Below are 27,062 nucleotides of genomic sequence, written 5' to 3'. Positions count from 1 at the left end.
CTCTTTTCATCTATCTTGCTTGGGACTCTTTGTGCTTCCTGGACTCGTATGTCTATTTCCTTCATCAAACTAGGGAAGTTTTCTTTCATTTTTTTCAAATAGATTTCCAATTTCTTGCTCTTTCTCTTCTCCTCCTGGCATTTCTATGATACAAATGTTGGACCTCTTGAATTTGTCCCAGAGGCTGATTATCCTTGTTTTTTGTGATTCTTTTTTCTACTTGTTGTTCAGATCACTTGTTTTTTGCTTCCTTATGTTCCATATCATTGATTTGATTCTTGGGTTCATCCACTCTACTATTGTTTCCCTGTAAATTGTTCTTTATTTCAATTAGTGTATCCTTCATTTCAGACTGGATCTTTTTTTATGTTGCTGAGGTCCTCACTAAGTTCTTTGAACATCCTTACAAACAGTATTTTGAACTCTGCATCTGATAAGTTGCTTATCTCCTTTTCTTTTACCTCTTTTTTCTGGCGTTTTGACCTGTTCTTTCATTTGGGCCATGTTTCTTTGTCTCCTCATTTTGGTAGCCTCTGTGTGTTTATTTCTATATATTAGGTACAGCTGCTTTGACTCCATGTCTTGGTAGTGTGGCCTAATATAGTAGGTAGGTGTCCTGTCTGGCCCAGTGGCACAGCCTCCACTATCACCCAAGCTGGGTATTTAAGGTGCCCCCTTTGTGTGGGCTAAGTACACCCTTCTCTTGTAGTTTAACCTTTGTTGCTGTTTGCAGGTCAATGGGAGGGATTTACCCAGGCCAGTCAGCTGCAAGAATTCGTTGTGAACACTTACCACCACCCTCCCCCACCATGGAGGATCAGCTGTGCAGGGGCAGGGTGGTGGTGGTTCAATGTGGTCTGCAGCTGTTCACTGGGTGGGCTGGCTCTGGGGTTTCCCAAGTGGTGCATGCTTAGGTCAGCCCCGACCTGTGTTTTCCCAGGATCACCCTGGCTAAGCTATAAGACAATCTGAGGTGACTACTACTTGTGCTGGACTTAGAGATTCCCAGGTGAATCCAAGCTGTGAATCTAGGCTGGCTGCAGCTAGTGTCAGGCCTGGGGCTTCCTGAAGCCAGCTGTTACTTGTTTGAGAGGATTCAGGAAGTTGTGCAGCATGAGCCAAGACCAGCCATTCATATGGAAAAGCAGCATGGGTTGACCCAAAATTTGGTTGAGGTGGAGTCTCTAGGGTTCTCCAAGTTGGGTCAAACAGTGTTAGCCAGATTGATGGAGTCTCAAATATGGCACCAGCCTGCCAGTTTTGTGGCTGTGCAGGAGGAGGGGTCAGAAAGGGGACAATTGCTTCTGCTCGCCTTGATGCCATCCACTTCAGCCTCTCCCCATATGCCACCAGTGCCCTTCAAGCTGCTACCCTGGCACTAGAGCTGAGAGGAAGTGAGTCTGAGTAGGTGAATCTGTGTGTGGGATTTTTAAGAAGAACTGATTGGGGCTCCAGAAGTTTCTTCCACCAATTCAATCCCCACTTGTTTTTGCAGCCAGAAGTTGTGGGCACTTATCTTCCTGGCACTGGAACCCTGGGATGGGGAGCCTACTGTGGAACTGGTACTCCTTGCTCCCAAGATATCCCTCCCTAATTTTTATCCACCACATACAGGTGAGGGACCAGCCTGTTCCACGTCTGTGTCCCTCCTACCCATCTGGACGGATGTGGTTTCTTTGATTCTGTAATTGTCAGACTTCCATTCAACTCAATTTCTGATGGTTCTGAGTGATAGTTATTCTATATTTTAGTTGTAATCTTGACTTGGTTGTGCGAAGAGGTGAGCCATCTCTGCCTATGCTGCCATCTTGACTGGAAGTCCTCTGCACTTACTTATACTGAAGTTTCAAACTGAGCTTAAACTGACCAAATTTAAACTCAAGAAGCTTAATCAAATGGCCTACAAGCACAAGTGTTTTTTATTCTGTATTCAGTGCTCTTTTGAGGACACACAGACTTCTGGTTACTATTCTGGATCCATGCTTACTTCTGACTGTTCTGTGAATAGTAGAGGAAGTTTGCATGTGCAATGTATAGGTCTCAAAGATTGGAGGGAATTCTCTTTCTATAGTCCAAAGATACACCAACATCCACATACACAAAATATAAATCTTCAGCCATACAAAGACAACTAAGTAACTGAAAGGATCTAATATATCTAACAGAATAACAAAAGTAAGTGAAAAAATAATTAAGATGCTATTCATGAATGGTAATGGGCTTCAGCTTTGGGAAGCTTTGTATAAAGTAGTTTGTCAGATTAATGCCCCTTTCCCTGACATGACCATCCCATCATTTTTTTTCTTATTCCTTCTTTTCTCTTCATTCATGCTCACTCAGTTCTTTCTTCCTAATCTGCCTTCCCCATGATCTTGTTGCCCTAATCCCAATTGTCAGACCATCTCTCTACCCATTAACTCCTAGTTCCTGTGTATATACTGCTGAATTCCTGGAGAGAAAGGTCACAAGCAACCAAACAAGACATCAAAGTTGACAGCTGAAAGCAGTGTTGACAAGTGGAGACAGGAAATCAGTGAATTCAGCATGTTTTCAAAATTTAAAATCCCTTTAGTTCTCAAAACATTTCTGAAAGTGTATCCTGAACTATGTCTGCTTTATGTTTTAGATCTCTAAAGTGTATGTGGAGATATATATAATGGAAGTACATATGGAGATATATTTAATGGTTATTCAGAAGAACCAAGATGGTGAATTCTAGACAAGATGTTATTTTTTTTGCATATTTATCCCATCTCTTTTTTGAGTATTGCAGTAATTGCTTGGCAGACATTTGTAGTATACACTGAGTCTACAGCTATAACATAAAATATTCACAGACATGTTTTTCTTTTTCTTTCTACTTGTTACCAGCTGTCACAATGCTTTTGAAATCTTTGTAAAAATGTGGACAACAGAGAGGAGAATGACTGTGGGCTCGAGGATGGGCTGGGTGGAGGGGGTAAAAGGGAAAAAAATTTAGACAACTATAATAGAATAAACAATAAGAAATTTAAAAATATTTTTTTTAAATGTGTCCTTTTGGTAACCTTGCTTAAGATTGATTATCAAAGCTTCCCTCTTAATCATTTTGGGACCTTGGTATGATAAATTGAAGGAATTCTTCCCTTGATCTACTCTAATACTGTATTTGTCACAATTCACTACTACAAACCCACAGGAAGTCTTCACATTTTTATTGTCAGCCTAGTATTTTCTCTAACCCATGTGACAGCTGTGTTACTATAGATGAAAATCCTCAGGCATACCAAGGAGATGTCTGCAATAGCTCTTTCAGGCTTGTCGGAACAAATGTGGAACTTCTGTTAGTGCTATTCATGCTTTTTCTAAATATGCATTCAGAAATTTGCATTGAGCTCATTAAAGTTGTGGTTATAGGAGGAATTTTATTATTTTAACATAAAACATTACTTCTGAAGAAAAAATCATGCTTTTGATTTTTCTTCTTTTTATGATTTGTTTAGGAGTTAAATATGTTATCTAACTTGTGGGAGACTTTCGTCTTATCATTGCATTGTTCAAAGTTAATGCTAATTTGGACAATGTATTAATAGACTTATCTCATATATATGCATGAATATGTATATATGCGTGTATTTTTATGTATATATGTGTAAAACATACATGTTATTTTTAAGGGTGTATATCTTTGTGTATGTATATGTATAAGTCTTTGTACTTTGAGAAATGCTTGCAAAGACAGAAAGAATAGATATTTACATACATCCCTAAATTGCTGATGAAAGTTCCTTTTATGTGTCTCTCTCTATAAAAACTTTTGCCAGTAGTCTTGTCATTTCTAGAAAATGCATACCTATTTCCACTTATTTTCCAGATTCCTTCTATATTGAAGGCCAAACATTCCAGTCTGTGATTCCAAAATACAGAAAGGTTGTCCATCAACATAAGTGAACTAAATGAATTTTTGATCTTGTCTAAACTAATCCTAAGTAATACATCAGATACAATTCAATAGCACATAGTTGAGGATGGTAGTTCCTCTTCCTCCTAAGTAAATCTGCATCCAATCCTCTCTCCTCCTCTCAGACCCTTTGCTGGGCCACCATTATTTGAAGCTTGCTAACTGGTCTCACCACTGCCCCCTTTCACTATGCAAGCTGCTGGAATAGTAAGTTAGCAATAGGAAGCCAAACTTATCAGACCCCTGCCTCAACCATTCAGTGATATTCCATAGTCCTTGGATTTAAGCAGCACCTCCCCATGATCTACAAGCTCCACTTTCTCCCCCACCAACATCTGCTGCTATTTCCTCCCACTCTCCACCTTCATGAGTTAATGTCCAGGGCCTCCCCACACCAGACTCTTTCTGACCTTGGGGACTTTCCATTTTCTTCCCTTTCCCTGGATTGGCTTCCCACATCTCAAAGGATGACCTTTTAAATTTCTTTTCAATTTCCACTGTAACTCCTTGAAGGGGACTTCTTAGACATTCAGTCAAACACTACATTTTTTTCAAGAATATCCTGTATTTTTCCTTCATAGTACTTTTCATACTTGTAATTTCTTATTTATGTTTTTATGTCTCCCCCAGTAGATTGTAAACACTCATAGGTAAAGCTCTAAACTCTATGATAAACACTAAATGCTAAAACTCTAGCACAATGCCTGGCAAAATGTAGGTGAGCAAGAAAAAAGGGCAAATTATTGAATGTATGTTCTCAGATTTATTCATTACTTGTTAGAATTTCTCCACTGTTACCGAATGGTTATAATCCCAGCTACTACTTCTTATTTGCCACCTGTGTTAACCCTAGGGAAATCACTTGGCCTCTCTCGGCTTCAAGTTCTATATTATCAGTTAAGGATGTTGGGCTATATCAATGAGTTGAAAGTTTTAAAAATTATTATTTTGTAGCAGACCCATCCCTCTAAAGAAATATATGATTTAGAAGTCCAATTCCTAAAGCAGATGAAAGCTGAGAGTCTTTGCTGAGAGCAGTAGAAACAGGCCCAGAGCCCTCTACAACTACCAGCCTCCTCCCTCTACCAAAGACAGCCCTCAGGGAATTTGGCAGAAAGTTTACCATTAGTCTCCATGGCCCTTTCTAGATGTTCTACTAACTGCATAACAATGCACCCCATTATCGCACATTTACCTGCAGAGTAGGCAATGCAGCAGCCCTCCACGTAAGTTTAATTCTCAGAACCACTTGTGAGGGACACACCATTATTTATCAAATTTTATGAGAATCGAAAGTGACTTAAGATGTTAGTAAAGAAAAATGTGCCCTGGTTAGGTGTCTTAGGTGGTTGGAGCATCATCCCATACACCAAAAAGTTGCAAGTTCAATTCCTACTCAGGGCACATTCCTAGATTGCAGGTTTGAATCCAACTGGGGAGCTTATGGGAAGCAAATGATTGATGTTTCTCTTTCACTTTGATGTTTCTTTCAATATCGCTCTCTCTCCCTTCCTTTGTCTGTAAAAGTTAATAACCATATTCTTGACATGAGGAGTAAAAAGAAGTATTCAAGATCTCACTGATAGGGTGCCAATCAAGATAACTGTGTAGGTAAATGCAGTACTTGGAGCCTCCCACAACGACCTCGAAATTACAACTAAATTATAGAACAACCATCATTCATAACCACCTGAAATATAGCTGAACAGAAGTCCTACAACTAAGGCTATAAAGAAGAATGCACATTAAAACTGGTGGGAGGGGCAGAGATGAGGAGCATGCTGGTCCCACACCCATGTGTGGCAGTTGAAAACTGGGACATCTCAGGTGTGGTGGTTCCCCCTAAGGGACAAGAGGTCCCAGCCCCATGTCAGAAACACCAGACCAGAGGTCTGGTGCCAGAAAGAGAAGTCTCCATAACTTCCGACTGTGAATATCAGTGTGGATATTGTGGCTGAGTGAGATGGAGGGCTTCTAGACTCCCAGGTGTTCCTCTTAAAGGGCCCGCACATGAAATTACTTGACCTTACTCTGATCTCCAGTGCTGGAGCAGCAGCTCAAAAGGTGCCAGGGACATAGGGGCGCAACTGAATTGTCTGACTCCAGGGCAAAACCTGGATGGGCAGCTTTCTCCCAGACGGAGTGTTTGAAGAGGCCATTGTTCCTTTGCTGAGCCATCTCCCACAGAGCCACACCTAAGGCAGGTACCATATCTGAGCCTTCATCAACCTCATTAACACTATTATCCCCACCTTGATGATTCCCTGAAACTCTGCCCCAACTGACTTATGGGCCCACTCAAGCTGTTTCCAGTGACTTTTCCGTACAAATGGTTCTCTTGCCTCAGACTTAGGACTTCCCCAAAACCTCTCAAAAAATCAGGATCAGGCAGGCCTCTGCTTATCCCATACTTCTGGCTTCTTGGCCTCAGCCCCAGCACTAGGGGAAACTTGTGTTGGTTCACAGTTTGGCCTCTCCTGGGCACCTCCAAGCCAAGCGCAAGTAGAAGCCATCTTCAGATTGCTCTGTACCTCATGTCAGGTGGCCCAGGCAGGGCAGTGGCTGACCTTGTACCTCCCAGGAGGCCCCAGAGCCAGTGTACCCAGGGGACAGCTGCAGACCATGCCAGATTACCAACCTACCACCTCCACAAGCTACACACTCAAGGGGTGGACCCAGAGAACACTGAAGACCCACCAAAGCATATCCTTCTCTGTAAGGTCTGCTTCTGCACAGCATCTCCTTCTGTGTAGTCACAGCTGGTTGTCACACCTGATTGGCCTGGGGGTCAATGCTTCCCAGTGACAGCAATCAAGGCTCAACTACAACAGGACAGTGCACACAGACCACACAGAAGGCACACCTGGAGTGCCCAGCTTGTGTGACTGGGAAGGCTTCACCACTGGGACCTACAGGACACCTACTACATAAAGGTACTTTACCATGCCTGGAGATGTAGCAGTTCTACCTAATACATAAGAACAAAATACAGGAAAGCAGTCAAGTGAGACAAAGAAACAGGCCCCAACTGAAAGAACAGGAGAAATCTCCAGAAAAAGACCTAAATAAAATGGAGATGAGCAAACTACCAGATATATAGTTCAAAACAATGATTATAAGGATGTTCAAGGAACTTAGTGAGAACTTCAACACATAAATAAGGAGATGGAAACAAAAAAAGTGAACCCATCAGAAATGAAGGATACACTAACTGAAGTGAAGAATAAATTACAGGGAATGAATAGTATAGTAAATGAAGCAGAGAATAAAATCAGCAATTTGCAATATAAGGAAATGGAAAACAACCAATCAGAATAGCAACAAGAAAAAAGAATCAAAAAAAAAAGTGGCTAGTATAAGGAGCCTTTGGGAAGCAAATCGTATCAAGCATATCAACATTTGTATCATGGAGTGCCAAAAGAAGAATAGAGAGAACAAGAAATTGAAAACCTATTTGAAAAAATAATGATGGAAAACTTCTCTAACTTGAAGGAAATAAACATACAAGTCCAGAAAGGGCAGTGACTACCAAACAAGATGAATCCAAACAGGTACATCATAATTAAAATGCCAAAAGTTAAAAAATTCAAAGAGAGACTCTTAACAACAATGAGAGAAAAGCAATTAGTTTCCTACAAGGGAGTTCCCATAAGACTGTCAGCTGATTTATCAACAGAAACTTTGCAGGCCAGAAGAGATTGGTAGGAAATATTCCAAGTGACGAAAAGCAAGAATCTACAACCAAGATTACTCTACCCAGCAAAACTATCATTTGGAATAGGAGAACAGTTGAAGAGCTTCCCAGACAAGAAGGAGCTAAAGGAGTTCATCATCACCAAACCAGGAGTACAAGAAAAGTTACAGGGTCTTCTTTAAGAAGAAGGGAAAAAATATGAATAATAAATGGCCATAAAAAAGAATGAAATCTTACCTTTTGCAATAGCAGGGATGACCCTACAGGGTATTATGCTAAGACAAATAACTCAGTTACAGAAGGAGAAATGACATACAATTTCACTTATATGTGGAATCTAAAGAACAATAAAAAGAAACAAACAAAACAGAAACAGATTCGTAGATACAGAGAACAGGCTGCGACGGTTGGCAGAGAGGAGGCAGATTGAGAGGCTCATAAGAAAGGTGCAGGGATTAAGAAGTACATATTGGTAGTTACAAAATAGTCATGGAGATGTAAAGTACTGCATAGGACATATAGGCAATAGTATTTTAATAACTGTATGGTGCCAATTGGGCACTGAAAATATCAGGAGGAACACTGTGTATAGTATATGATCATCTAACCACTATGCTATACATCTGAAACTAATACAAAATAATATTGAGTGTAAAATGTAATTTAAACATTTTTTTAAAGTAAAAAAAAGACCTCGCAGATAGCAAGATATGCCAATGCTATTTAAACATCATTCACCCAGGTAAATACAAATGATTCATGTCTTAGACTTAGATGAACTTGAATTTTCCAATATTCTAGCACTCAGATCAGTGTGTAAGACGAGTGTCAAACTCATTTTCACAGGGGGGCCACATCAGCCTCCAGTTGCCTTCAGAGGGACTAATGTAATTTTAGGACTGTATAAATGAAACTACTCCTTAACAGAGTAGTTTCTACCCAGGGGAGAGCTCCGCGCTGCCACCGGGTAGAAACAAGGTGCTGGGCCAGAAAAAACAAGGTGGAGGGCTGGACTCAGCCGTCAGGCCTTGCGTTTGCCACCTGTGGTGTAAGAGATTACCTGATTCAGCATGACTTATGAAAACGGAAAATGAAACAGTGCCTGGGTCTCGAAGACTGAAGACTGCTAGGTTTTTCACTTAGGGATTAGGCAGAGGTGATTGTCACTGCTTGATTTTCATGCTTCTCTGAGAACTGTCAATCTCAGCAGCACTTTAGGCTTAATGACTCTTCAAAGCGGAACTGAATATATAAAGTTAAAAACATATCACACAATCCCAAAATTAATTTTGCCAATCCAAAAATACTAGGAGAGCTGGGACATTAAAACTTAATGTTAAGCAACAAGTACCAGTTTTTGGATACTGTTCTTGAACTATGTAAGTAAATATTTTTGACATTATCAAAGCTTTAAAGCTGTGTCTGTAACACAAAATTAAATAACTAGTTTTAATAATACTACATTATATGTTCTATATAGGTTAGTTCTGAAAGATATTTAGAGACATGTTTTTTATATAAATGCTACGAAAACAGAAAATAAACTCAAGGTGTTGGTTGAGTGTGTGCGTGTTGCGGGAAAGAGAAAGCCTTGTTCCTAACATTTCTGAGGTCTGGAATATTTTATAATTTAATTTTCAATAAATAAACATGCTGTTATTGGAATATTGTGTTTCCCTCTTATATAAGTGGTTGTTTCTCCAATGCCAGAGAACCCTTCCAGCTAGACGGTTTAACAAATACTCTTCTGAGTGTTTGAAATTCCCAGCAAAGAATTTAAGTTTCTATTACCATGATGTATTGAAATTAGAAACAGTCTGGGATAACAGTGACCTGAATTTATGAACTCATGGGAAAGATTGCATTTTTGGAAATAGTCACTCATTTCAGAGACAGAGTCCTCGATTTAGTCTTTTAAAAAAACATGTAATATTTATCACTGTATAAACATTTAGCTGATAAACACTAATATTTAAGTTCAACTTAGTGATGCTATATCCAATAGTTTAGTGTATAATATAAATATAAAATTCAAATATAGAATACAAACATGAATGCTAACAATATAAATAAACTTACTGGTATTAAAAGTTCACTATAAGCACCACTGAACTCATGGGAGCATTAACAAGAATATTTTTATTCTTTCATTACTGTGTTTCACATGAGAAAACCAAAGTTGTCACATTATACCAAATTTCTCCTTTTCAGAGCATATCTTTGTATATAAAACTAAACATTGGCCATTTTAAACTTCTAAAGGATAGATTTTTATCTAATTAAATAATCCAAATCTCTCTTTATTTTATTTTTAATATTGCCTAGTTTTTAAACTGTCATTCTATATTAAACTGAATAGGAAAGCATTTGTTTTCTTGTTGACAGAATTATATGAATCTCACAGCTACATTAATCTTAAGAGTAATGTAGAGCAGAATAAAAATCACAAGCCAAAATTGTAGAGTTCACTTTAAAAGTCTGGCCTTCCCCTAGATGTATACAGAAACTGAATTCCAGGCACATTGCTTCCATGCCAACCACAGTCATTTGAGAGAGAAGTTTTGCTTTAGCTTTGGAAACACTGCAAACACATGAACTTTTTTTCAGCTGCTTGTCTTACGAAGGACTCAGCACAGTTTAGAGCTGTCTAAATTGTAAGTAAGGACTAGGGAGAATCAACATACTGAAACAATTTGTATAGACTTAATGACTTTGAGGGTTGTAAGTGAATATCCTATGTGTGTGTGAGAGTGTGTATGCACTCTCATGGGACAGAACAGAAATTTCATCTGAATATAATTTTCTGTGGCTGTTGAAATTTTGGTTTCTTTTAAGTGAACCATTTCATCTTTTAATAACTATTTCAAACTCATGTGGTTTTTAAACTTTTGGCATATAATTGAAATGGAACATCCAACTGTGAAGAAAGTTGATTGCAAAGCAATTAGAGTTGATCTTACTTATTTTTTCCCCCAGGTCAAGCTAATGCCTCCTGCTCCAAATGATGACCTAGCAACACTCAGTGAGCTCAACGATGGCAGCCTGCTTTATGAAATTCAAAAGCGCTTTGGGAACAATCAGATATACGTAAGTGCCCTTGAAATTGCCTTTTGCACTGCATTTTTCTTGCTGCATATTTTTACCCTTCAGTGCTGCATATACTACAGATAATGGATTTATCGTTGTTTCTGGTCATGCTGATAGCTTAATGTGGATTTCTCAGAGCCCAGGCTGATTCTTCTGGTATAGTTATAAGGCAGATTCAGCAAAGTCCAAATTTCAGAGTTGTTAAGTGTAAGTTAATATCCTGAGGGTAGACAACTTTCTTTTAATTCTTGCTGTGGAAGATATTGCTAGAACCATCAGGATCTGTTAATCACTTTTAAAAATGCTGTTTGTTTCATCTACTTCGATATAGACTTCTAGATCTGGAAAAGGAAGCTAAAGGAGAAAAGTTGATTATACATAGAGAACTGCCTCCCTATTCGCATGAAAAGATAAAGTATTGCTCCTCTAAATGATCAGAAAATGTCTTCATCTGTAAAGTAAATAATTTATGTAGGGATTTTTTGATAACCTGCTATCAAATAAGACTCCGATGATAAACCGCATGGAAAATTTATTTGCTATGGGTTTATCCTGATTTATATGTGTTATTTCTACCAATACTAGTACAAATTTAGACATCATGCTATCTCAATTCTCAGTATCTCTCCGCTCTCTCTGTCTTTCCTCTCCCTCTCCCTTCTTGATTCCGTTATATTCAATTCAGAACAATTCGGTCAGAATGTGTATGGAGAAATCTGATTATACACATGTCTGCTCTCCCTTTTTTATTACTTTACTGAGAAATTGAGTAAGTAACTTTCTGGAAATATGAAGTATGAGATTCCCTTACAAGTAATAAATTGTCAGGTGCTAATAAGCCTATGTAAATTCAATGCAGCATCAGAATGCTTGGATAAATTGCCTGCACTGTAAATATACTTAAAATTAAAAACTTCTTTCAAAATTAATGGAATTGAGTCATTGGCATTAAGTGGTGAAACCTGATTACTTTGTTTTGTTATTGACCTGTTACTTGTGTATTATTTTTATTCTATTTTTTTCTCCTTACACATCATTGTATTGATTCTTGTTTTAAAGTTCTTAATGTTATTATCAGAAGACAACTGCTTGAATTGTTTTGAATTTCTTCATTTGCTTCATGCTTTTCAAGTGGCTTTGTCTCTCAAATGTCCATTTAATTTACTTCCTTCATCTTGATGGGCACCATTTTCTTCAAACCCACTGACATTTTTTTCTCCAGCAACCTCCTAACGTTCTAGAGCAAACTTCATTCCCTTTCTCTCTGATTTCACAATGAACTGGAGTAATTTTTGTAAAAAATAAATATAGTTTCAAAACTCCCAGTCTTAAGCCTTGTCTCTGCCTTATAATTTTTCATGGGAGGATAACCACAATCCTTATTCCAGAGTCTAGAATCTCCTATGAGTCTCATCAGGATCTGAACACTATTGTTGGTGAGTTTTAGCCTCTGAACATTGCCCTCCTTCCTACATTAGGGAATTTTCTTATTTTTCTTCCCATAATGTTCTATAACTGGAAATGACAATAATAAACAACCCTGTCTCATTTTTGTATCCAGGGAAAAAGTTTTCAATGTTTTATGATTCAGCAAGTTTGCAGTAGTTATGCCATGGTGTAGTTCCTTTTTATTAGATTCAGGAAGTCCTAGTGTATTAATAGTTTTCAAAGTTATTGTTTTAAATCAAGAGTGGACATTAAGTGTTATTAAATTTTTTTCAGCATTTAATGAGACCATCATATAACTTTTGTTCTTTGTTTGTTACTATTCTAAAAGTTGATCTAATATGAAGCCATATGACATTATTAGAATAAAGGTTATTTGGTTGAGATCTATTAGCTGTTGAATACATTTACTGCAATTTAGTTTATCAATATTTAACTCAGAATTTTTGCATATATTTTGATGAGAGAGAATAGTCTGTATTATTTCTGTTAATATACTAGTTACATTTTAAATATAAAGTTCCTTTAAGCTTCTTAAGAATGAAATAATATTCTCCTGGTGTTATCTGGAATAATCTGTATAACATTTGTTTATTTTGTGCATCAACATTGGGAAGAATTCACCAGAGAAGTCTAAGTTTTTTCTGTGGAAAGGTTTTTAGGCATAGATTCAACATCTTTTACAGACATTACATTTGCTGACTTTCTAGGTATCCACTATTAATTTCTATCTTAATTTTACCACAGTCAGCGAATACACTCTGTGTGACCCAAATCCTTTAAATGTAATGAAACTAGCCTGTTTAAGAGAGTATACATATATTCTGTGGTTTTTGGTAATAGTGTCTCGTATACATCTATTGGTTAAATTGCTTATTATTTATTTTAGAATTTTGCTTATTCAATGAGTTACTAAGAAAGAACTGTTAAAATTCCCCACTATCATTATAAATTCATATTTTTCTTCTTAAAGCTGTTGTTGCTTTACATATTTTAGATTTTAATCTCATAGAAATTTAGAAATTGTTGCACCCTCCTGATTGATTTATTATTTTATCATGGTGAGATGTCATTTTTTTATCACTGGTACTGCTTTTTGCCTTAAAATATACGAGTATTGCCTATGAATTGAGTATTGCAAAACCACCTTTTTTGTTGTTATTGTTTTTGTGTGCATCTTCCTTCATCCTTTAACTTTCAAATTTTATTATCCTTTATATTTAAAGTGTTTCTCTTTGGAGTAGCACACAGTATTTAATCCAGTTGATGATCTTTCTCTTTCTTTTTTCTTCCTTTTTATTGAATTTTTTGGGTGACACTGGTTAACCAAATTACACAGGGTGCAGGTGCACAATTTACAACACATCGTCTGTGCCCTGTGCTGTGTGCTCACCAGCCCAAGTGAAGTTTCAGTCCATCACCACCTGCTCCCCATACCCTCTCCCCATCTCCCTTCACCGCTCCCCCCAGCAAATCTTTTAATGAGAGTATTTGGTAGCATTACATTTGATGTAATTACTGATGCATTTGTGTTTAAATCTACCATTTATTTATTTATTTGAATATTTATTTGATTCATCTGTTCTATGTGCCTTTATATCTCATTACTTGTCTTTTTTAATTAAAATGTATCTTTATTTACTTTCTGTGTTTTACCAACTTTTCAGTTATGCATTGTGTGTATTATTGTTCCATAGCAACTCAGTACCCCATTTACTTCCTCCAGTATATTTTGCTATGTGTTTTAATTTTACATTTTTTAAAATCTAGTCTGGTTCTCACAAAACCATCTAATCATTTCACTTTTTATGTGTTCAGTGGAATAAATCTATTGGCTTTATTTTATTTGAATTTGACTTTTCTGTTTCTTTATTTACAAACTTAAAACAATTCACAAAATGTTAAAGTATAATTTTTACTTATTCTTTATATTGCACAGTTATTTTTAATTTTGAAGGTGATATTTATATAGTTTGAGAACTATTTATTTCCTTTTCTTTCAACAGACTTTTATTGGGGACATCCTCTTGCTTGTTAACCCATTCAAAGAGCTTCCAATTTATTCCACTATGGTGAGTATAAAGTTTAATATATCATTTAATAGTGCAGAACAATAATCACCAGATATAGCTATGTGTACCAAATGACCAATTAAAAAGAAAAACCATAACAATTGATGAGGACAAATTTTTCAGAAAATTCTAAATAGAGTAGTTGCACAATGATTCTCTTCATTATATTAAATCTTTAATGATTTGGGGGTATAATTATAATACTATTTTAAATATTTTTAGAATTTTGAATGATTTCTTTCCATTTTGTATGTGGGTAACTTGAGTTTTCTCTAACTTTTAAAAATCATTTTGCAAGGATTTATTATTTGTTTTCATCTTTTCAAAGAAAACACTTGACTTTTAAACATTTTCTATTGTATTTTTATTTTCTATACAATTGATTTTGCTTTTTATCTTTATCTTTTTCTTCCTTTTACTTTCTTTGAGTTGAATATGATAGACATTTAAGTTATATAGTTAATTCACTGATATTTTGCTTTTACTAAATAAATATTCAAAGCTTTTTATTTTGCTTTAAACACAGCTTTACTAAATTCTACATATTTGATATTTCCTGATTTTATTATTATTCAATTAAAGATATGTTTCCTGTTCTGATTTTTCTTTATTGTATGAATTCTATAAAAATATAAACTTTTTTTTTCTATTTTTTACATTTGCTTCTCTTTAATGTATCGTCTGGTTAGTAGACTGACTAGGTTACTTGACTTACTAACTTACCAATTTTCTCTTCTATTATTTTGAATATACAGATAAAACCATCTACTAAATTGTTGATATCAGCTGTTTTTTTCAATATTAAAATTTTTATTTTATATTTAGAGATTCTAGTTCTCTGATGAAATTCTTTGTTTTGCCACCTATTTTTTTGAACATGTTAATAGTTTAACTTAAAATATGTGTCTGATTTAATACAACTTGTTATTCTAGTAGCTCTAATTCGCAATAATAATGATTCTAATAATTCTAATCTAATCTAATTATAATATCTAATGATATCTGGGTCTGTTTCCAGTATATATGGCAATTGGTTTCCATTACATGGATGTTATTCACTGACATTTCTGGAAAATGTAATTGAATACTGAGCCTTTTATATAAATATTTATAGAAGCTGGGATGGTATTATCTTTTTTCCAAGAAGTTTTGATTTTTTTCTGCTGGATAAATAAATTATAAGCAGATGATTTTAGCTCTGTACATTTCCTTTACTTTGTGTTTGCCCTTATGCATAAGGTGGCCCCCTTAAAGGTCCCCATTCAGAAGTTGGGATGATGTCCATCTAGGATTTACTTTGTTACTGAGACCTGAACTTGAAATTATGTCTTCCCAGCAGTGTTAAACTATGGAAATATTATGTATACTTAATTCTTTAGGCAGTTTTGTTTACTTTCTATGATACCTCTAAGTATTATACTTCGCAAAATGACAATGTATTATCAGAAAAAGTTATGTAGAACATCTTGTTTAACTTAGTGAATTTTGATATTCTCCAAGATATTGATCCCTTAAGTTCTAGCTGCTTTGGTGATTTTCAGAGGTCTCAAATTAGGTGCTTAATTTGTATTTTACCTAGCTTTTATAGTGGTTCAGTGTGAGATCATTAGTCTGGTTCCAGCTACTTTATTTTAGCTATAAGATAGCCTATTTCTATTTTATTGCATTGGTATCAGAAGATCATTTGCCTTCAAATATCTAAGCTTCATTGAAATTCCATTATTTTTTAATTCTGTATATATCTTTCAGAGAGAGAGAGAGGTGCTATTTAAAGTTAACTATTGATATATTGTTCCTGGCTTATATTATAGGGTCACCTTTGATTGTAGAGTGAATATGAATCTTACAGTGAGACAAAAGTGAGTTTTGAACAATTGAATAAAATATATATATCTATATAAATACTATTTAAATGCTGGAGGTCAAACTATAAGTATTAGGGAAAATATAATTGTTATAATATGGTATTACCTGCCATATAATATTGTATATTGTAATATAATAAACATTATTTTGTTGGGGGGGCTTAGGCTGTATATAATATGGCAGTTTTATGGTTTCAAATAATATGGTGTATTTGCATTTCTTTCAGAAATACATGCTAATAGATGAAAGAAGAGAAACCTTAAGAGATACATTTCTTTATTACTGCAGAAATGAATGTAATGCATTGAGATTTTTGCCAGAACATTTCATTAAAACTTAAAATGGCAAATGCAGTCTATAATTTATAGGTATCAGACTTTGTATACATCATTTCCAATGGACTCTGACATAGAATGTAAGAGGAAAATAAATATATTTTGGTAGAATATGCACTGATATAAAATAAAGCTCCCAGTAAAATTGCCTACTTTTAACAGGCCATAATGAAATTTTGCAGCATCTGGTGCTTTGGAATTCACATATGTTATGTAGAATCAAATAGTTTGTACCCCCTGATCTATAAGGAATAACCCATAAAATTATAGATATTAGATAGAAACAAGGATTTAATTTTAGGATGAATTAGTGGGCATTCTCTAATTAGTGGCAATATTAGTACCTTGTAACTTTAAATCAGCTCCTTGTTTTGAACCACACTTGAATGACCTCATTGTCTTATGGACACACAAGAGAAAGTTTCATTTCTTTTTGTGTATCTATTGATTATAATTACATGTGTGTTTATTGTTTTAAATGATAAATTTTATTTAAATAGTTTTGTTTTCTCCCATGTTGATTAGTTTAATGAAAGAAGAAAATAAAACATGGAGTATGATCATGTCTATAAAGATTATACAAACCAGGAAAATGACTTCTGTGTTTCATGTTGAAAAAAATAAAGTCTACAACCGCCATCTGTGCCTTATTTTATTTTGTTATTACCAATACCATTAACTGTGTTATATTAAGCCATTGCATAATATTTCTTATCTAGAAGGTCATTAATCATGGACACCCTTTGTGGCGAACTCTGTTTTGATACCAACATGAACACAACAGCGGGCAGCCCTGTTCATTAGGTGGCTTGCTGCCGTCAGCAATGCCAGCAATGCTGATGCTCACTGGGGAGAAGTGGCACTGAGGGGCCAGTGGGCCGACAGTTTTAAAGGAAGTATAACCCACAGGGGAAAATTCATTATTTTGCTGTTCATTTATGCTGAAGACAAGTATCATCACTCATTTTAAACATATAAGAGATGGGGGAGAAGGAGAAAATAGAAAAGTAGCCAGATCTTTCTGAATAGCCTTTACAAAACAAAGCAATCATATATTAGGCACAAGAATGCTTTATAAAACCAACAAACACTTCTTTAGTCTATTAAATGTATCATGTTGTGTTAGATATTTAAGGATGCTGAGTCTCTTTATCCTTAAGCACTGCATATATATTCTAAAAGCACAGTGCAAAAATATGATAAAAAATCACAGACTCTACTTGTAGATAAGACAGAAAAATATCTTTATTGGGGATGCACACCATTAATTGACATGTCAAAAGGTTAGAATGGAAGGAAATCTTAGGTTAATAAAGGCATTACATGGAAAAAATGTGATTGGGACAAATTTTAAAGAATGAATAAGATTCTGATAAGGGGAAAGGAAGTATATTTTGCAGAACTGTCTAGAGCCACATGATGGAAATGAAAAAGATAGGGCCATTTGGAGAACACTTGGAGAGCACAGAACAATTTGACAAATAAAGGAGGTCAAAAAGGAAAATAATTAAAATTTAGTTTTTAGACCTAGATTATAAAGTTAGATTAGAGAGTTTGGGTTTTGTTTTTTTAGAAAATAAAGAACCATTGGATAAAAAGAAGTAGGATACAATTAGAGTTTTAAGTCTGTTTGTTTAAGTTTAAGGAAAAGAGATATTTCGGCAAGAAGCTAGTTCATAGATACTGAAATAATCCAAGGGGAATTTTGTCAGGGCCTAATACTGGTACTCCTGTAATGAGAAAAAAGAGAAGACATTGAGTGAGTCTGTATAAAGACAGTAAGTAATATTCAAGGAGTAATTTTATTTGAGGAATGAATAGAGGAAGAGAAGGTCACCTGAAGACACAGGTTTTGAATTTCTGAGTCTGGGAGAGTAAGGGTACTGATAACAAAGAAAATGAAAGAAAAGGAAAACATTTCATGTGCTAAAACCAGGTTCAGATAAGTACAATATATGAAGTGTTTGGAGGTTAAATTGAAGTGATGTTGAGATCCTATATTCCATGCACAATTAGGAATAATTCCCATTGGTATTTCATTTTGTGAGATTTCTAGGATTCACACCATGTTCAAGAATGAGGCAGAAAGATAACAGCAAATGAAGGAGGAGGAGGGGGAGGGGAGAGAGGGGCAGACAACAATGACAGCCACTATAGTGGCCACTAAAGAGCCAGGTCAAATGCATTGGCAAAGTCAGTAATCAGAAAACCAATGAACCAGTGACCACCATGAGAACAAATGCTTGAGCAATGAATATTCATTGACCCCTCACATAGCAATTTTCTTGGATATTTCTCATTATTACTTTTACTGTGGAGTTCACAAACCAAGAATGTATCACCTTGAAACTCAACGTACAAAATGCTGACACCATTCAGCATAAAATGCCTGGGGATAATTTTTCAAGAATATGTTTTTGAATACACACAATACAGAACAGAGCAGTACCCAGTCTTTTTTCATCCTTTAATTGTCAGTGAGATTAAGCTGTCCCAATATGTAACATGGCATCTTATGTGGGGTGGACTCTGCTTAATCTTAGATTCTGTTTGCTGTTGGTCTCCTGGCAGTCCCATTGCCAGGCACGTTGGGTTTGGCAGGTAGCTAGAGTGGCTGAGCTGGGTTTTGTAAATGGAGGAGCAGGGCAGGTAAGGAATACCAGCATTGTTTAGGTGCAGGGGTTTCCAACCTGAGGCCCATGGGCCACATGTGGCAAAGGAGGGCTATGAATGTGACCCAACACAAAAACATGAATTTACTTAAAACATGATGAGGTTTTTTTTCTGATTACATGTCACAATGTATTTAATGTGTGACCCAAGACAGCTCTTCTTCCAGTGTGGCCCAGAGATGCCAAAAGGTTGGACACCCCTGGTTAGGGTCTGTTATTACATGGCAGACCTGCTGCAAAAAGGTTTGCATGCATTATCACACTTAATCTCAAAAGCAACCCAATCAGTATAAGAATAATTATTTCTACTTTGCAGATAGATGAACTGAGACTTCAAGAGATTAAATAAGCTGTCCAATGTTTTCCTATTAGTGGCAGAGACAGAATTTAAATCCAGATCATATGACCACATAGCAAATGCATGGCAGACTACTCTCAGCAACAAGGTGCGGAGCCCAGAGGAATACATGTTTAATTACATGTGGTCCTTTGAACAAAACATTTTTTCCAAAGTGTAAAAAATGTTTTTTTATGTACACAAAGTGTACATCTATATATGTAGGTATATGAATAATGAACAGGACATCCAATCAGGCAAGGAGAGTGGCAGATTCATGCTATAGTGTGAAACTAACATAACAGTCCATGCTAACTCAGTCCATTGGCATTGGGGGTTGCACAGGTTACCAGGATCCTGACACAGGAGGCCTGCGAATAGCCTACTCAAAAGCTATGAAACTGCATGGTTGCCTTCAGAAATCAGAATGTGGCAAGATCTGCAATCTCCTGGCAGTTTATTAAAAGGCATCATTGCACAGTGGAAAATAGGAGGGAATTGATCCATAAAGAAGGGTCTTTATTCATTGGAAACTGAGAGTCTAGCACAGACTATAGATAACCACAAATGAAGATGATATAATGTCATCTTTAAAATAAAAAGAGATAGCACATAAAATTTCCACTGAACCGAGTCCTCTTGATTCGAAATGATACAGATGGGGAGAGAGTAAGGTGAAGTGGCAGCCTGTGGGAAAGGAAGTGTGTTACCTGGATGATATTTGCTGCACTGAATGAGAATGAGCAGTAAAATTGATAATGATAATCATAACTAATAAAAAGTTACAACTTATGTAAGTGAAAATCTTCAAGGTTTGATAGAAATAATTAAATAGAAAATGGTATCATGTTAAAGTTATTATTTCATATTTATATCACCAAGCATAGAATTAGCATCAAGCAAAGAATTACCAGATGGTAACAATGGATTATTATACAATATAAACTCTAAAATTGCATGAAAAGGAGATTTACAGGAGAAAGGAGCTGAGAAAAGTTACTAGTTTGGTTATCATGAAAAATCTATTTAGACACTCAAAATCCCTTACATGTTGAATCTCTAGTGAACCTTAGCCTAAAGAAAATAGGTAATTCCAAATATGTGTGAAGAAACAGGGTAGGGATATGAATGCACTCTATGTACAAGTAGTTTCCTTCATATATGCTCCTAGCTCTCTTGTGCTTCGCTTTGTTTGTAGCATTTAATGAAATCCTCTGTAGGATTGAACAAAACAAGTTAGTTTGAAAATAGTTTGTCAAAATTAATTGTTGGACTTGGTTAGAACTGAAAGAGTGTTAGTCCAAGTTTTCAAAAAGGACAGAAATTTGTCATAAAAGAAAAATCTGGGCTAAATGTCCTAGTGGGTTTATGAATTATAACATATACATAACTATCATTAAAATAGTTTTAATATTCATTTTAATTTTGGAATAATTCAAAACACAAAAGAGTTCAAGTATAATACAATAGACAATTATGTACACACCACCATATGGATCTCATATTTTTTAAAAAATATTTTAAATTAAAAATCCATTGTTTTACATGCACTGTGGTGATCAGGATGCAACTTTAAAGATTTGACAAGAAACCATTGTTTTCTAGCTTAGTTGTAACACTTATTTTCTGGGTGGTACAGAAAACACAGATATGCCTTAATGATATGGTGTCTTAGGTTAGATGACACTGTGCTATGAACACAGACTAAGGTCCACCTCAGCTTATTCCTTTTATAAACAATCATAACCACTATCCTGTAATTATTATATTCTCATCTAATCTTTTGTGTGGTCACTATATATATGCATTATACATGTATAATAAAATGCATATACCATTATTTTCTATTTTAATTCACTTAGAGAACATATGCTTTAAAAAATATTAACCATGGTGCTTTCAAACATTTTTTTAATGTTAAAAGTTTTGGGTCTAGTTAATTTATTCTAAACTCCCTATTGTATTTTATGGTATTAAAACATTCCTATTGGTGGCAGCTGCAAAAGCTTCTAGCTGAACTGGGCCCGCAGCTTCTTCACACAATGATTGATGGCATTTATGGCTGAATTAATCCTCTCTTAGCCAGGATTATGAGTGCTTAGGATTCCACAGAATGTATACATGTTCTGGAAGATATTACCACAATTTTAAAATTAATTTTTATTGTTGTTCAAGTAGTTTTCTGCTTTTTCCCCCCACCCCTTTCCACAACCCCAGCCCTCCCATCCTCCCTCCCCCATTACCACCCCCATTGTTATTGTCCATATGTCCTTTATATTTGTTCCTATAAACCCTTCACTCTTTTCCCCCATTATCCCCTCCCCTCTCCTCTCTGATCACTGTCAGCCTGTTCTCAATTTCAATGTCTTTGGCTACACTTTGCTTGCTTGTTTGTTTTGTTGATTAGGTTCTTGTTAATGATGAGATCATATGGTATTTGTTTTTCCAAAGTATATAAAGAACTCTCACACGACTCCACTCTAAGAAGACAAGCAACACAATTAAATAATGGGCAAAGGACCCGAACAGACACTTCTCCAAGGAAGACATACAGAGGGTCCAGAGACATATGAAAAGATGCTCAGTATCGCTAGCCATCAGAGAGATGTAAATTAAAACCACAGTGAGATACCACTTCACACTGGTCAAAATGGCCATCATAAACAAAGCAACAAACAACAAATGTTGGAGAGGTTGTGGAGAAAAGGGAACCCTAGTGCACTGTTGGTGGGATTGCAGACTTGTGCACCCACTATGGAAAACAGTATGGAATTGTCTCAGAAAACTAAAAATGGAACTGCCTTTTGACCCGGCAATTCCACTGCTAGGATTATATCCTAAGAACCCTGAAACATCAATCCAAAAGAACCTATGCACCCCAATGTTCATAGCAGCACAATTTCCAAGTGCTGGAAGCAAGTGCCCATCAGTAAATGAATGGATCAACTATGGTACATTGACACAATGGAATTCTACTCAGTAGAAAGAAAGAAGGAGCTCCTACCCTTTGAGACAGCACGGATGGAACTGGAGAACATTATACTAAGTGAAATAAGCCAGACAATGAAAGATATTACTAAATTTTTTCAAAGCTGTATGTATTTGATAAAAATTTATCTGATGAATAGATATCTAGCAGTTGAATCAGTTGAATTCATTTCATCAAGAAGCGATCATGAAATGCTGGAAAACTAGGAAAGATGAAATTAATCAGGTTCTGTTGGAAGAACGAGTTGATACTTCCTCTGCACAGCTAAGGATTTTGATTCCCAGTTAAAGCTTACACTTTCTAGTGACAACATTGCTACATTACAAACCCAGCTTTTAAACCTTCGTCTACATGTAAAAGAAAATGGTGAAGTCAAACTGTATTCTGTTGAAATGAGTAAAGAAGAGCTGCAGACTCTAATGAATTCCTTGGAATAACTGGAAATGATGAATACAAACATTATCAGATTCCACTGCTACCACTGATATGACAGAGTGAATACTTTGTGTTCAGAAATCCTGCAGTATACTGTAGTGCTAAGTTGAGAAAGCTGACAAGTTGAGATTACAAAGATAAAAATTTATTCAGTTTTTTTAAAGAACAGGAAATTATATAGTTGACAGGAAATCAAGCTCCACTGCTAATTAGTCATGTGACCTAAGGCCAGTCCGTAACTTTTTTGCATCAATTTCCTTACCTATAAAAAGGAAGATGATTTTCATACATACATCATAGGTTTCTGGGAGGATTGTATGAGCTAGTGAGTACAAAGTACTGAGAACAGCAGCAAGAACATAGCAAGTGTAAACCATTATTAGTATTATTAAACTATCTTTGATAACATTACCAATATTTTATATGTAATATATTCCTTTATTGTTTGAAATGGCACTTCCCTTGTTACCAGAGAGTTTCTGCACCTTTTCTCATATTTATTGGCCATTCTTTTCCATTTATATTCTTTGCCCATTTTTTCTTTTATTTCCAGTTTTTCTCATTTATTTCTGAGTCACTTAGAAAATACTTGCAAATTATAGATTATATACACAGCTTATTCTCCTCTCTGTCTTTGCTCTGACTTTTTATTTTATTATTATAGTGTGTGTGGTTGCACAGGAGTTGTTAAACGTGATGTGAGCTTGACCCATCTATACCATTATAATTTGTTTGTGACCCTCGTTTTCTTACTCAAATCATGGCAATTCTATTCTATATACTTGTCTAAATTATTTAAGCTTTGCTGTTCATATTTGGGACTTAGATTCTTCTGGAATTTATTTTTACACATGGCATGAGATAGAATTCAATGTTTGTTCCCTTTACAAACACATAGTCAATTTTCTCAACACCACCCTTTTCTATATGGATAAGTGATACAGAATCTTGTCGGACACCAAACCCCCACTTGTGAATGTCCTGAGTTAGTCGTGTAGTGTATTCTATTGATCCCTTTTTCTCATATCTGCACCAGAACCACAGTGTTTAATGACTTTGACTTTTTGAAATTTTTATCAAGATGCAATGCAAATGGGAAAGGGCTCCTTTGTAAGTATACCAACTAATAACTGTTCATGAGCTCTCAGGTACAGAGCATTACCAGAATCTTCCAGAAGTCCTATTCTTGCTCCTTTCCAATCACTACTGACACTTTGCCCAAGGTGCCACTGATCAAACGTCTAGCAGTGTAGATTAGTTTTACCTGTTTTTGTACTTTATGTAAAGGATCACAGAGTATGTTCTCTTATGTATATGATTTATGTATGTGATAGATTCCACTCAATATTATGTTTGTGAGATTTATCTAATTATGTCTTATAACTATAGATCATTTATTCTACTTTTGAATATTCCTTTCCCCTATAACTTTAAGTAACTTCAAACTCAGGGAAAATTTGCAGGCAAATAGTACAAACAACTTTTTCCTTCAACCATTTTCAAATAATTTGCTGGCATGTTGCCCCACCAACGTTGAAGACATGTACCGTGCATTTCCTACAAACAAGGGCATTCTCCTATCTCACTTCCATACAACCATCAAAAAATAGTTGCCACTGATGCGCTGCTGTCATCTGATCCAGAGGCCTTGTTCAAGTCCTTCCCATAGTCCCAATAATGCCCAAATGACCAAAGATCCAGGCTATCCTGCAGGGTGCCCCGAACCACCAGGTTCTTCAGTCCCCAGTCTGGAGCAGTTCAATCTTCTCTTGAACTTCTCAGTCTTGACATCTTTGAAGAAACAGGCCAGTTATTTTGTAAAATAAAAATTATTTGCCTGACATGTCTTTATGACTTAGAAGTCCTCCTATCATTTCATTTATTCAAATGCAAACGACTTCATCAGAAAATCAGAAGGACTAAAAATACTGGCACTGAATCACTATGGCAATCATCATAAATCACTGTCACTGAAGTTCAGTTAATTAAATTTTTGTTTTTCTGAGGAATTTACAAATTCATATGCATTTTAGTGGCAACTGCCTTCTACTCAAATTAAAAACTCTTTCTATCTTATGTGACTGAAATTAAATTTGAGAAATTGTATTTGATGTAAATTATCAGTTTCCATTCACTTCATGGTTATCTATTAAACTGGATGTTTGTGAGTTGCTTTCCTGAAAGACAGCAGAATAATCTAAAGTCTGTTAACTTAGTAATAAAAGATCAAATATAAGCCTCCATTTTATCATTATGATTGCTTAAAATGTGCTGAGAAGAGCATAATTTTACAAATGTTTTGTAGTTACAAACAAGTAAGTGAGGTTCAAAATTCAAGATAAATTCACTTTTGTGTTTTGGAAATAAGTCAGCTGAGTCATGCAGTAAAATATCCTGAAGCCTTTTTATGGAGATGTTTGTCTTTGTGCTGCACTGTTCCAGGTGTCCCAGCTTTACCTGAGCAGCACTGGGCAGCCGTGTTCCTCTCTGCCACCTCACATTTTTTCCTGTGCGGAGAAGGCCTTTCACCAGCTGTTTCAGGAGCAGCGACCCCAGTGCTTCCTTCTCAGGTAAACCCACTCTGCCGTGCAGCCTGAGGGTTTGGCTATAAAATTGTCCTCATTTATTACGGTTTACATCTGTTTACTCTCTCAGCAGTTTGCGGTCCGGTATATCTTTGCAATAAGTACATTAAACTCCTTACAAAGAAGAAACATCTTTGTTGAAAATAGCTTCAAGTGTGGCTGAATCAATATCAGCAAACTTAACCTGAAACTCAGTTCATTCTGAAGATTTACAACTCAGAACCAGTGTTTTTGCTTTCAAGCCTTAGAATAAAAGGTGGAAGAAAGGATCCCTATATTAGCGAGCCTATATCACAGTTCTCCAAAATGTGGTGCTACCCAAAAAACAAATTAAAAATTATTAGCTTGTAAATGTGGGCTTTCCCACCTGCTTCTAGATATTGACGTTTGCTCATATTTCACCAAAATTATATACCACAAAGTATTTTTATAGAAATATAATGGTAACATTAGCTCATAAGTATGAAGGTGCTTAGGAGGATGGTTTATATTTGAGCAAAAACTCTTCACACCAAAAACAAACACCATAGAATTAGGGGTGAAATGTGATTGTGCATTGATAGAAGATTAAAGACATATTTAGGAATTAAAATGAGATCTGCATTGAGAATTATGTTTTACACTAGGAGAAACCTCTAAAAGAGGGGACTTCTGTAAATAATCATAACTTTGCCTGAGTTCTGACCCTCAGTGTTGGTTGAAAACTGTGTGAATAAACCATTGTACAACTTTAGTCAACGTGAAATGAAGGAGTATAAAGAACGGAGTCTGGAGAGAACCCAGAGACATTTAAATATTTAAATAAGCATTATTTACATACTTTTACATTACTGATTTGATCAAATAAGGTAATGGAGGATCAGGTTGATGGGTTGCAAACTTGAGCATTCTCATTTCCAAGATAGTGTGCAAGTAAGTAGTCATTTTCACACTTTTTCTGAAGTGTCTCCAGGATAAGAGAGGTACTGGAGAGTGGCCCTGCCCATTCTGAGTCTAACAACTCTATTTTTATTTGCTTTATCTATTGTATTTTCTGGACTTACTGTGACAAAAAGAGAACACTTTTTAAACTTGTGAGATCACGAGGAGTGCATGGTAGTGTTGACAATAATAACAAGTAACATTTATTGAGAACTTACGAAGTGCTAGACCTTTACTAAATGCTTTCCATGTATTGTCTTATTCATTGCTTTAGCAGCCTTATGAGATAGGTATTATTATTGTGACTAGGTGACTGAGTATTAAAAGGGTTAACTAATTAGTCCAGGGTCTTATAATTTGTGAGTAGGGAATTGGAGGTGTGAACCCAATAGTGTGAATTGATAAATGGTGATTAATTTGTCTAGTTACAATATCTGGGTGGTGAGCCTAAGAGTCTCACTTCTGAGCATCAGCAAAGCTTAACCGTTCTCACAGCCAGACATCATTGCAGGAAGAGTCCCCTGCTGCCGTCCTGACAAGGCTTTCAACAGCCCCCTCCACTCTCCCCTAAAATTATGGCCACAAATCCATGGATTTACCTAAGTTATTGTTGAATCCACTTAATTTTGTGAAAGGTATTGCTGTCTAGTGAACTTTGAGAAACCAATGGTTTCATATCTTTT

At 35.8% G+C, this 27,062-nt stretch overlaps 1 protein-coding gene across 1 annotated transcript in view; it reads left to right on the top strand.

Annotated features, from left to right (window-relative positions):
- The window catches only part of MYO16 (myosin XVI), a 518,514-nt gene that overhangs the window by 181,278 nt on the left and 310,174 nt on the right, over window positions 1–27,062 (top strand). The window contains exons 11-13 of the mRNA XM_053916793.1: window positions 10,611–10,721; window positions 14,174–14,239; window positions 25,316–25,443. Of these exons, the coding sequence (XP_053772768.1) occupies window positions 10,611–10,721; window positions 14,174–14,239; window positions 25,316–25,443 (305 nt within the window). The remainder of the gene's footprint in view (window positions 1–10,610; window positions 10,722–14,173; window positions 14,240–25,315; window positions 25,444–27,062) is intronic.

This window comes from Desmodus rotundus, chromosome 13 (assembly GCF_022682495.2).
Source record: "Desmodus rotundus isolate HL8 chromosome 13, HLdesRot8A.1, whole genome shotgun sequence".
Taxonomy (NCBI): Eukaryota; Metazoa; Chordata; class Mammalia; order Chiroptera; family Phyllostomidae; genus Desmodus; species Desmodus rotundus.
Note: the sequence above shows the minus strand (reverse complement) of the source record. Positions and strands in the feature narration are given on the sequence as shown.